The 12,182-nt window shown below is 50.9% G+C and overlaps 1 protein-coding gene across 1 annotated transcript; it reads left to right on the top strand.

Annotated features, from left to right (window-relative positions):
- Nucleotides 1-9,695: 9,695 nt before the first annotated feature.
- On the top strand, nt 9,696-11,012 carry LOC131572441 (uncharacterized). The gene is made up of 3 exons (XM_058825620.1): nt 9,696-9,818; nt 9,914-10,053; nt 10,184-11,012. The coding sequence occupies exons 1-3, from the start codon at nt 9,696-9,698 to the stop codon at nt 11,010-11,012; spliced, it is 1,092 nt and encodes a 363-aa protein (XP_058681603.1).
- Nucleotides 11,013-12,182: the final 1,170 nt, after the last annotated feature.

Genomic DNA, 12,182 nt, shown 5'->3' with positions numbered 1-12,182 from the left:
TTCTGCCCAGAAAGCAGCAGCTCACACCAGCACAGGCTCTGTGGACACAAACAGCGTCTCTGCCTCCAAGGTTATTTAAGAGTAAACAAGAGCAGCCAGGAGGGAAGGAACCCATGGCACTCCCAGGCTGTCCTGTGAGCACAGCACATGGGGCACAGGCAGGGAAGGCTGGGGAATCCAGAATCAGCCTTGCCCAGGCTTATTCTGCAGCTGAGATCACTTCAAACACAGCCCATGTTGGACTTGCCAGGGCTTCAAACACCCCACCAAGTTAAAGCCTTTCCTGCTCAGTGTTTGCTTTCACATCACCTGTGGTAACTCCTGGTGCTCCTCAGCTTTGCTTTGGAGGCAGCGCAAGGTGAGTCAGCCCCATCCCTCACCCAGCAGTGCTGAAGGATGAGGATGTGGGGGATTAGCAGAGCAGGTCTGCTCAGCAGCTGGGGCTGAATCACAGCGAGACAGCCCCAAGGATGGTCCCTGTTCTGCTGCCAGTGGCTCCCCATGCACAGGAATGCAGTGGCCCAGGCAGTCTGTGAGGGTGCCAGGCAGATTTTAAAACACACAACAGAGACTTCTGCAGGGCTTGGTCCTTTATAAAGTAAATTTATTTGACAGGTTTATTTCTTTATCAGGTATTTGTTTAACCCCGTGACACTGAGAGACACTGATTTCCTGGTACAAATGTTAAAATGTAAACTCCCAGAGATGTGGCCTGTCACAACCAGTGTCCAAAACTCCTTCACACTGGTTTCTTGTTGAGGGTCCTGGTGTGACAGCAGGAGACCCCAGAGGTGCTGGATAATCTGTGCTATGATCACACCAGGAGAAGAGCCCCAGGAAGAGAACAGCAGACAAGTTTCTGGCCCGTGCTGGCTGAGTGGCTGGTGGATTCAGGGGTTAAAAAAGGCCTTTTACAAGTGGTGCCTCCATCCAACAGGATGGAGAGATTAGAAACACCTAAAGCGCCTGAAGGTTTGCAGCACCACTGACTGATCAAATAAAAATATGTGAATCATAAATCAATGTAATTTAAAGCAGACTTATTTAGAAATTGAGATTGGGCACTGAGGGACTTACTCAAATCACTCTGGCTCGCCATTGGCCACCCCCTGCAACTCTGTGTGTGCTCTCTTGGGGTGGCTGGGGTGGGAGTGCAGATGTGCTGCACCCCACGTAAACCCCACCTGGGCAGGCAGCTGGGACAGGGAGCTGGGGAGGTGCCCAGGGGGGAGCAGGGACTCGGCTGCCTGCTCAGCCCTGGCCCTGCTGGCCACCACAGCCGAGGGACAGACGGCAGCAGCAGCCTGTGCTGGCTGCTGCAGGGTGACAGGAGGTCCCAGCACAGCCCAGTGTGTCAGGGAGCACAGCCAGGCCCAGCAGAGACAGACCCTGGTGAGGGCCTTCCCTTGCCCTCTTGGCTGAGCAGAAAGCTTTGGCTGTGCTCCTGCCAGCATCTGCCACTTCCCCTCCTCAGCATCTCCAGGGGTACCCTGTGTCTGTGTGTCTCTCTGTGTCTGTGTGTGCAGGGGGTGCTGGCTGCTCCTCCCTACCCCAGCTATGCAGAAAATCCTATTACCTGACCCACAGCAAGATCCAGGAGGGGGAAGGTTGGCTCTTGGCTCCCATCAGGCTTGCACCCACCCCACCAACACATTAGTTTTCCTAAAAAGGCACCGGAGAGCTGGAACAGCAATACCACCGTGGCATTTATTAATTTTTTAGCATAGCTCTCTCCCCCACCTCCACTGTGATTTGCATACCTGTTAATCCTCTCCCTGCTGCAATAATTCTGTGAAGGGTAGGGAAATGATTTCTGAGCAATAACTCCTTGGCTCTGGAGCTATGGAGCCCTGTGTGCCATGCTGATCAGAGCAGAGGCTTCCTGTGAGTGCAAGTAGGAGGTTTCACCTCCTGAGAGATGCATCTCACCTACAAGGCCCTAGGAAAGCCATCCATCCCGATTCTGTGGATCCCAGCTCTGCCATTCCCAGGTGGCTCTGCCTCCAGGAAAGCCCCTGCCCTTGGCAATATTTTACCTTTAGAAAATCACTGCTCCCTCCTGGCAGTGTCCCTCCTGCAGCAAAGTTGGTTCCTGTGACAGAGGGGAGGAAAGCCCTGCACCCTGGAGGTTTCATCACTCCTTGCAGCCCTGCCTGGGGAGCTGGGAACACCTCCAGCTTCCTGCACGTGTTGGGATTGACCATCCCATGGCAGGACTGCTGTGAGGCAAGCTCTGGCTCAAGCACGTTGGATGGCTTCTGGTGAGGTCTGTGACAATTTTAGCCAGCAGGAAGCTGCAGACCCTAGAAGCTGCACTAAATCACTTTTCTCACTGCTGTCTTTATCCTCTTCCCCCCAGGTTTTTATTTCATTTGGGTTTGCGGGTGCCTAACTCCTTTTGCAGTAAAAATCCTAAAGATGAGTCAGCCAGGTCCAGGTCGAAGTTGAGGTTGAGGTCCAGGGAACAAATTCCTCCAGAAATCCCTGGAAAAGTTGAGCCAGTTTTTCTTGCCATCCCACTTCCTCTGTGACCAGGAGGGGACAGGGCAAGCAGGCAGGAAAGGAAAGGAAAGCAGGGGGATGAGTGGGTGGGGGAGAGCTCTGGGGATCTCCCTGCCCTTGCTTGGAGCCAGCAGTGTGGGTGGACAAGAGAGGGAAGCACAGGAGAAGAGCAGGAAGCTGAGCTTGAGGAGGACATATCTATCACATGGTGATAAGTCCCCAAACAGCAAAAATCTCTTGGTGAGGGGGTGACTAAACCCCCAGCTTGCTGCAGCTTTCTTAAAACTGTGCTACTCTCTGTTGGGGTCTCTTGCTGCTCAGAGCGACCCCAAGAAAAGTTTGAAAGTCTCTTTTCCCAGCCCAGTGCTTGAGGAAGGAGTCAGAGCCCTTAATTTCTTGGTTTCAAGGTTGTTTATTGTATCTTATCTATAAAATTTTCTTTCTCCTGCCCTGCCAAGGTCCATCCAGCAGGACAGTCCAGGCACCCTGCCTGCCTTTGGGGCAGTGTTATGTCTTTGTACTAAAAACTACATATGCAATATTTACAATTACTTTCCAATACCCATCACCTATGTTAGACAGTGAGCTTCTACTCTAAACCAATCTCTAAGTGTCAAGATCACAGCAGAAAATGGAGGCCAAGAAGAAGAAGGAGAAAGGCAGGACATGCCCAGATCCCTCCATCTTGTCCCCTGAACTCCCATTCTAAAACCCCCAAAATCTACTTTTTTACCTTGTGATAAATTCACTATCATTCTACTTAATTTGTCATGGCTTACAGATCTTCATCTAAGGGTCATAATCAAAACCACAGGCATTTTGGGCTCTGTGCCAGGGTCTCTGAGCCCCCTGGCAGGGGTCTTGGCTGCTCAGGACAGCCAGAGGGATGTCCTGGGTCCTGACAACACTTCAGCTCTGCTGGAAAAATAAATAAAATTAAAATAATAATAAAATAAAAAAAAATCTTAAGGTCTGAAGGATGGATCTTCGAGGGATCCTTGTGTGCTGTATGTGCCCCCATGACTACAGTGTGCAGCACAGGTGATGCTCACCACCACCCCTGTCCAGAGACCATGAGGAACTGCTCTTACTGATTTTTGGCAAGCACAGGCAGGGAGAGCCAGGGGCACCAGGACAGCAAACCAGGGTGAGGAAAGGCTGCACCACTGTCCTGTAGGGCCACAGGGAGTGTCCCTTGGCTCTCTAAGGCTGCCACACTGTCCTCTAGGGTCACAGGGAGTGTCCCTTGGCTCTCTAGGGACAGAGGCTGGGAGGGTGGGCAGGGCACACCTGGAGCAGCACATTAACACAAACAGGCTGGGAGTCCATGCTCACACCATGGCAGTGACTGAGACAGGGCCTCCCCAGCCACCCCAGCCCTGCTGACAGCATTTGCTCCATCACTGAGTCTGGGAGGTTCCTCTTTCTGGGCTATATTAAGGCACACACAACGGCTGGAGATGGGTGAGAGGACAGTGAGGAGTTGTGAAAGAGCAGCAGGCAGGAGCCTGTGAGCAACTGAGACCTTTTGGCAGCGTTTCAGAAAATGGGGTGGTCCAGTTAGGGAGTTCAGGAAATTGTCTGAGTTAGATTAAACATTTTCTAAAACCTTCTGGGTTGCTTGAGAGCTGACTTGAAAGTTGGCAGAGCTAAATAAAACAAAAGTTAACACATTCCCCTCGAATTATACTATTACAGGTCTAGTATAAAATCAGACTATTTTTCATTAGTTTCAACATCTCCTTCCATCTGAAGGCAGGAGAATCTGCACAGTGAAATGCTGAGAATCTTGCACAGCCACGCAGGGGGCCACATGTGACACACAAGAGTTTTAGATCACATTCCAAAAGCCATAAACCACATAACTTTCAGGCAGAAAACTGCATTTCTTCCTAGTTGAAGCCTCGGTGTAAAAGAGTCTCCGTGGGTCTGAGGCTCACTGGACTCTTCCTTCAGCCCCAAGCCCCTGGAGTGCCCAGCAGCAGAGAGCTTGCTCTGGTCGTGCTGCTTGTTCTCCAAAGCTGCACTTTGTCCCTCAGGAGACAAGGATGCCACAGTTTGGGCAAGAGAAGCATCACCTCTCACATCAGTAGCAATGGAGGCAACAGAGGGGTTTCTCTCTGGAGAGGATGGGAAATGCACGATGCCTGAGCAAAACAAGAGCTCCTCTGTTCCCATTATATTGCAAATGTTCTATTGCCATTATATTGCAAGGATTCCATATTGCTAGAGTTCCATACCTCCTTTATGTTTCTTGTAGGCAGCTCCTCTAGGCATTGACTCTTCCTCATCCTCACAGCAGCCAACTGACTCCAGTTACCACCAATCCACTCTTTTATAACACGCCTCTTATTTGCTACAGGTGTGGCCTGTTAACATCAGGCCTGCTCCTAATCTTTAGTAACTGGCTCAGCTGCAATTATTTAGGGGGTAAGAATACTTTCTTATTTTCAGTATAAGAATATTTTCTTATATTGTATCCCCCTACACTCCTCTGCCCTCAAGCCCTCTGAGGAGCCTGACTTCAAGCTGGGTGTCTCCCTTCCCTTCCCTTCCCTTCCCTTCCCTTCCCTTCCCTTCCCTTCCCTTCCCTTCCCTTCCCTTCCCTTCCCTTCCCTTCCCTTCCCTTCCCTTCCCTTCCCTTCCCTTCCCTTCCCAAGAGGAGCTGGAGCTGCCTGGAGCAAGGGATTCCCAGTGCTCCTGCAGGCTGTGTGCAGGCAGGAGAGGCAGAGCACACCCCCAGCCTGCACCCATCCATCTCCCTGCTGGAGACACAGCCCCTGATCCCAATCCCCACCAGCCTGGGAAACTCCTCTCTCCATGTCTCTCGGGAAGAGTTTCTGCTCGTGGGATGGGAAGCGGTATCAGGCACAGAGCAGATGTTGGGGCTCCCTCACGCCATGGAAATAAGGAAGTAGGGAGCCCATTTAGACAAACAGTTCCACATAAATCTTAGCCTGATGCTTCTTGCCTGTGCGATCCCTGCAAAGGGTAAATGGAACTCTGCCTCATTGATGAAGCCCAGTGCTATTAGTTATACCTGTCTCCAGTGCAGAGCTGCTCTGGGTGAGAAAAGAAAAGCAGAATGGCCCCAGGAGAGAGAAAGAAATCAGAACATAAATGCAGGTATCAAAGCAGAAAAATGCAGAGAGTGGTATTAGCCCAGGGAATGCTGGAGAAGAAAACGAACTCTTATCATAGCGAGAGCAGAGGAAGCCATCCCACCGGAGGGAGGGGACAAGGAGGACGCTGGGCATCCTGTGGAGAGCAGATCGGAGCTCTGGGGGAAGGAGAGCACAGCCCCAGAGCCATGGCACTGCGAGGGGATGCTGCTCTTAAAGACACAGCTGCCCTGCCGGCTCTGAGAGGCAGCTGGAGCCGGGCAGCCCAACAGGAGCAGCCCCAGGGAGGCCCAGGGCAGGGCTGTGGGTGCCCCTGACCCCAAACCATGGGGCTCACAGGCTCCTGGACACCCCCACAGCCCCAGGAGAAAGCGAGAGCCTGAGCACCCACTGGGAACCTGGTCAGATGGAAATGAATTATTGAAAGAAGCGAAGATTTATTGCCTTTAAAAATTTATTAACAGGACAAGGAGAACAACTTTCTGCAGGAGCAATGCTGGGAGGCAGCAGCAAGGAATGGTGTGCCTTTGAAGGTGGCCATCTCCAGGGGGGAGCTGGTGGCTGGTCTCTGACCAGGGGGTCAGAAAGGGTCAGAAAGGGATCAAAAGTGGTCAAAAGCACCCCAGATCCCAACCAGTGCCCAGTCCTTTTTGAGAGATGTCGAACATCCCAAGGACAGTGCAGGAGGACCAAACAGAAAGAAGAAGGACACCTTCCCTTTCAGTGTACAAACCCCTGAGTGATGGCACCTTGGCTGAGCTCTGCAAGAGCCACTTCTGTTTGGAAATGCGCAAAGCCCACAGTTATGGCAAACGGATATCACTGAATGCCCTTCCTTTGGTAAATTTAAAAATATTCATGTTTCAGTGGACACGTTCTCTGGTGCAATTTTTTCTTCTCTTCACACAGGTAAGAGATAATCATGCCTGTCATCATTTTTTGCAAGTTTTGCTTCATTGGGTGTGCCCCAACAAGTAAAAACTGACAATGGTCCCAGCATATATATCTCAAAAACTGGCCACCTTTCTAAACAGAACACATTTCTATTTGCTCTGCCTTTGGGAGGAGCAGTCACCAATCTGCCCTCAGGCTCTGGATTTCCAAGATATCACCTTTTTTTATAGTTAGGAATTGAGAAGTGCTTCCTGTTCTGACCTCCTCAGAGGAGGAAAGGAGGAATGATCCAGGGGAGGATTCCCAGCAGTGAGTCAGAAGGGAAACAGACTGAGGTGGAACTCGTAAAAATAGCTTGGGAAACAGGGACAAGTCCTGAAAGAAAAGAGTCTTTGTGCAGGGAGGATAAAATAGAATCAGAAAGGGTTGGAGCAGCCCCACAGAGATGGTGATGAAGAAAAGGCAGGAGGGGAACACAAGAGAGGTTCCTGTCGATCCTCGTGGTCAAATTTTAACACCATTGTAACATTTTGTAACACTGTAACACAAAATTTAAGATTTTAACACAGGGTTTGTTGGTCATTGCTATTTCTGCCATCGCCAGTGTTGTCTGCACTGAAGACACATTCCCTGGGGACTTCAGCTTCCTAGTGTGTTCTTCATGTCCAAAGGGTGGTATTTGGGGCAGAACAGCCAAAGGAAGATCCTGTTTGTGCATTTCTGATTTTAGTCTCACCCTGGTAAGTGTTTTCTGGTGAGTTCACCTCATGCTGGAGTTGGTAAGGAGTGAAAATTCCTCCTGACGCTCCTACCCACTGAAACACTGCTGCTCTGCCAATCTGGATTCCATCCCTCGGTGCCCAAACCCATGAAAATGAATGCAGCCATTTGTCTTGTCGCTTCCCTTCCTCTCCAGGGGTTCTGTCACACAAGCAAATCACAATTACAGTGAAGGGATCTAAACCCAGCATGGACTTCCCACAGGTCCCTCCCTGCTCTTCCCCTCCTGCCCATCTCTGGCCATCCCCTCCTGTGGGCCTTGGTCTGCCTTCCTCATGGATTTCCCTTTGAACTTTTATTTTTCCTGCCTGTGGTTGAACATCCTTTCCATGCACACAACATTTAATTTGTGTGCATGGCAGTGACGTTGGCCACACCAGTGTTCTCCATGCAACAGAAGCAATTAGCTCACTTGATTTACTTTTTAGTAAAAATCAAAATTTACTTTTTACTTTTACATTTGCTGACTGAGATGTGATCTTTTGCTCATTTCTATTGAAACACACAAAGAGTACTACAGCTCAGAGCTGTGGCCCAGTCCTGAGGAAAGCATCTTGGAGCCCTGACAGAAGTGCAAGGGAAGTCCCCCTCTGCTCCCTGGGCTGTGGCTTACAGACCAGATGGTAACTTTTATGTATGTATGGCCTTTTCTAACCACACTAGGACACTTATTTGCAGAAGACCTGGCCTTGATGATAGAGGCTCCTTATTTGTGAACAAACAAACCTGTCAAGATAAAAACAAAGTCCTGCTTTAAAGTGTGTTTCACTGGGAACAATACCAAACAACACCAAACCCAACTCCAGCCATTATATTCAAAAGAGAAGCAAACTCTCTGCCCCTAAGCCCCATATCTTGGAAATCCCTTTATCTCAGCACAAAGAGTGTCAGGGCCCCAGCTCTGTGTCAGAGCTGAGTCACAAGGAGTCTGCATGGGGTGTTTTGTAGGTGGGGGAATACCACTGCTCTGTACTGGCAATGGCTTCTACCTGGAATACAGATGTAGCAGCAAAGCTGGCTGGATAAAACTACAAAAACAGCCATGCCAAAGAGATCAGCAGTATCTCCAGCAGCCCCAAGCTGGCTATGCCTGGTTATTTTGGTGTGAGTTGCCTGCAGGAGGCAGGAGCACAGGGACACTCACACTGGGGTGGCTGTGGTGGCACAGCCACCTCCGTTACCAGAGCTCTCTCTTGTATTGTTCCCTGCCACGGTGTGTACAAATGCTTGTTTATAAAGTGAGATAAAATAACAAACTCTGTGGTGACTCCTGCGCATGTGATGTGAGAAGAGAAAATGGGATTTTGCTGCATTTTGCTGCAAAGGAAAATAAGGCGAGATGCTAACTCATCAATATTTTTATTATGCTAGTTAACCTACCTCAAACAGGTACACAACAAGGCCAAGCAATTGTGGGGTGTGTTTGAGCTGAGAAAGAAAAAGGAGAAAAAAAGAGAAAAAGTTCTCCGAAGGAAAGTTCAGATACATTTCAAAGTGCTGCAGCTCTAAAAACACCAAAGGAGTTTTATCAAACTTACCAGCAAAACTTTTCTGTGAGAGGAAATAGGGCAAGTGAGATTTCAAAGGGAGACATCTGAGATGATGACTGAAAAACCTCCAGCCCTGAGCCTCCTGAACGTGCATTTGTCCTGAGCTGTATGAAGCATGGCTACTGTCAGCCTGTAATTAAGATGAGAATATGCACCAAGCTCATTGACTAAAGTTCTGGAATAATCCTGCCTGTAGTTGAGACCTTAGAATCACCCAAAGCAGCTAAGTTATCACAAAGCACTGATTCACCAACCCTTAAAAAGAGTGCAGCCTTTAAAAAAAATATTATTATTTAATTTCTCTTCTAATTAACAGCAGGTAGTGAATAGGAAAGTGTTTATCCTCCCCCCACCTCAGCTCACCACCCTGCTGTGTTATGACAGATGGAATGTTAATTAACGTGACCTGGCATAGAATATTTAATTCAAGACAGAGTATCATGGAAACATCTGAGTGCCTCAGGGCTGGTCACCTCTCAGGTACACCCTGGAAACCCTCCTGTGCACTGTCCCATGGGCACCCATGGCTTTCTGACCCAAAAGAGGGTGAGAGGCTGTGCTGACACCAGGCTCCTGAGGCTCTGGGGGCTGAAGGCACACTCTGAGAGGAAGAGGCTCCTCAGGGAGGAGAGGTTTGTGACACTGCCTCTGGACAATCCATCCCTGGGAGACCTTTCCATTCAGCACCTCAGCAGCGGGAGCGCTGTGTCCCTGCTCCATGAGCTGTGTGCCGGCCTCCTGTCCCTCCTGCAGGGGCAGCTCTCCTCCTCCTCCTTCACCAGGAGCTTCACTAACACTGCTCACTAACCCTGCTCACTCCCTGCTGTACCCACCCAGTACACCCAGCATGCCCAGTACACCCAATGTGCCCAGTATATCCAGTACACCCAGCATGCCCAGTACACCCAGCATGCCCACCCAGTACACCCAGTGTGCCCAGTACACCCAGCATGCCCACCCAGAGTGCCCAGTACACCCAGTGTGCCCACCCAGCACACTCAGCATGCCCAGTACACCCAGTGTGCCCAGTACACTCAGTGTGCTCTCCCAGCACACCCTGCCCAGTGTGCCCAGTACACCCAGACTGCCCACCAGTACACCCAGCATGCCCAGTACACCCAATGTGCCCAGTATATCCAGTACACCCAGCATGCCCAGTGTACCCAGTACACCCAGACTGCCCACCAGTACACCCAGCATGCCCAGTACACCCAGCACACCCAGTGTGCCCACCCAGCACACCCAGAGTGCCCAGCCCACCCAGTCTGCCCAGCACACCCAGTGTCCTCAGCCAGTACACCCAGTGTGCCCAGTACACCCAGCATGCCAACTCAGCACATCCAGCCTGCCCACCCAGTACGCCCAGCATGCCCAGCATGCCCAGCATGCCCAGTACACCCAGGATGCCCAGTACACCCAGTACACCCAGTGTGCCCAGCATGCCCAGCACACCCAGTACACCCAGTGTGCCCAGCACGCCCAGCCTGCCCAGTACACCCAGGGTGCCCAGTACACCCAGTACACCCAGTGTGCCCAGCATGCCCAGCACGCCCAGTACACCCAGTACACCCAGTGTGCCCAGCATGCCCAGCACGCCCAGTACACCCAGTGTGCCCAGCATGCCCAGCATGCCCAGCACGCCCAGTACACCCAGTACACCCAGTGTGCCCAGCATGCCCAGCACGCCCAGTACACCCAGTGTGCCCAGCACGCCCAGCCTGCCCAGTACACCCAGGGTGCCCAGTACACCCAGTACACCCAGTGTGCCCAGTATGCCCAGCACGCCCAGTACACCCAGTACACCCAGTGTGCCCAGCATGCCCAGCACGCCCAGTACACCCAGTGTGCCCAGCATGCCCAGCACGCCCAGTACACCCAGTACACCCAGTGTGCCCAGCATGCCCAGCACGCCCAGTACACCCAGTGTGCCCAGCATGCCCAGCATGCCCAGCACGCCCAGTACACCCAGTGTGCCCAGCATGCCCAGCACGCCCAGTACACCCAGGGTGCCCAGTACACCCAGTACACCCAGTGTGCCCAGCACGCCCAGCCTGCCCAGTACTCCCAGCGTGCCCACCCAGCACCCGCAGTGTGCCCAGGCAGAGCCAGCCTGGAGCCACAGCTCAGGCCTCCCGTTGGCCTCAGCAGCTGCCAGGGGACGTGACCCCAGCCCTGCCCTGCCCTGCAGATCTCCCCCTCCCTCCCAGCCAGCCTGTCCCAGCACAGCCCGAGGTCTGCTCCACACAAGCTGCAGGCAGTATTTAAAGAGAGACCACACAGAGCATGACTTTACAAATCCTCAGACTAAAGCTGATGCATCCACGTGGTTGCAGAGTAAAGCAGCAAACAAACAAACAAATAGTCAGTGGAGGCTTTTTAAAGGTCTGTGTTGCTATAGCAGGAATTGAGAGAGGATATGACAGAAAACTTGACGTGAAGAAAAGCACCTGACTGACTCCACTATTCTCAGTCAGTCGGCTCCAGCCCAGAGAAGGCAAGGAGCAGGCAATGCTGAATTAGAGGTAATCCTGTTATTTTTGTAGTACTTGATGTGAGGTTATAAACATGAGTAAAAGGAGAAACTTGTTGCCCAGGCCTGATTTGGGCACCAGGACAGCAGCTGCTGGAGACTGAGGGGGGCTGAGCCACTGTGTCCTCAGCATGCTGAGCTCAGTGGGAGCTGTGCACACAACATAACACCCAGGAAGTCACACGGTTTTTACACCAGTGTCAACATGTGAGCACCTCAAAGTGAGATGTTGAGTCTGAGCAACTCAGCTGTGGTTTTTAAAATGAGGGTATTCCTTTAAAACAGTGCCATTTCTTTGCAAATACAGAAAGATCCTGACATGGCGAAGAATCCTTGCCAAGCTGCCCCCAGCCCTATAAGTGGGAGATTAAACTTTCTGTTATCTTTAAAAATACTAATTTAATAGATGAGTTACCAGATGCTATCTCTTAAGAGATTTGGGACAGTGATTTCTAACAACTTTAACAAATATAAGCAGCACCATGCACGCACGCACACACAAACGTGTCTTGAAATGTAGGAATCAAAAAGCTCCTCTAGCTGCAAAAAACTACATGCTGTTATTGCTAGGAGCAGCCTTCCTGACCACGGATATCTAAAAGACAGAGTGGTCTTTGGGTACTATTTAGTTCCAAAGGGGCTATAAAAGGCAGATGGTCTCATTAGAAACAATTTATGCATATATATTTCTAGGAGTTGTGCACTGCCAGAATAGGTTTAGCTCTTTCACCATACTGAGGAAAATATCACCACTTGCAAATGTTTCCAGTTTGCAAAATAATGACCTATCCAAAGTAGCTAAGC

The sequence above is a fragment of the Ammospiza caudacuta genome, chromosome 2, assembly GCF_027887145.1.
Source record: "Ammospiza caudacuta isolate bAmmCau1 chromosome 2, bAmmCau1.pri, whole genome shotgun sequence".
Taxonomy (NCBI): domain Eukaryota; kingdom Metazoa; phylum Chordata; class Aves; order Passeriformes; family Passerellidae; genus Ammospiza; species Ammospiza caudacuta.
The sequence above is the reverse complement of the archived record's forward strand: the minus strand, read 5'-3'. Positions and strand labels throughout refer to the sequence as shown.

Coding starts and splice junctions, on each gene's coding strand:
- LOC131572441 (XM_058825620.1), top strand. CDS start 9,696: ATGCCCAGTACACCCAATGTGCCCAGTATATCCAGTACACCCAGCATG. Junction 9,819..9,913: donor ATGCCCACCCAGAGTGCCCA/GTACACCCAGTG, acceptor CACCCTGCCCAG/TGTGCCCAGTACACCCAGAC. Junction 10,054..10,183: donor CAGTACACCCAGCATGCCCA/GTACACCCAGCA, acceptor ATGCCAACTCAG/CACATCCAGCCTGCCCACCC.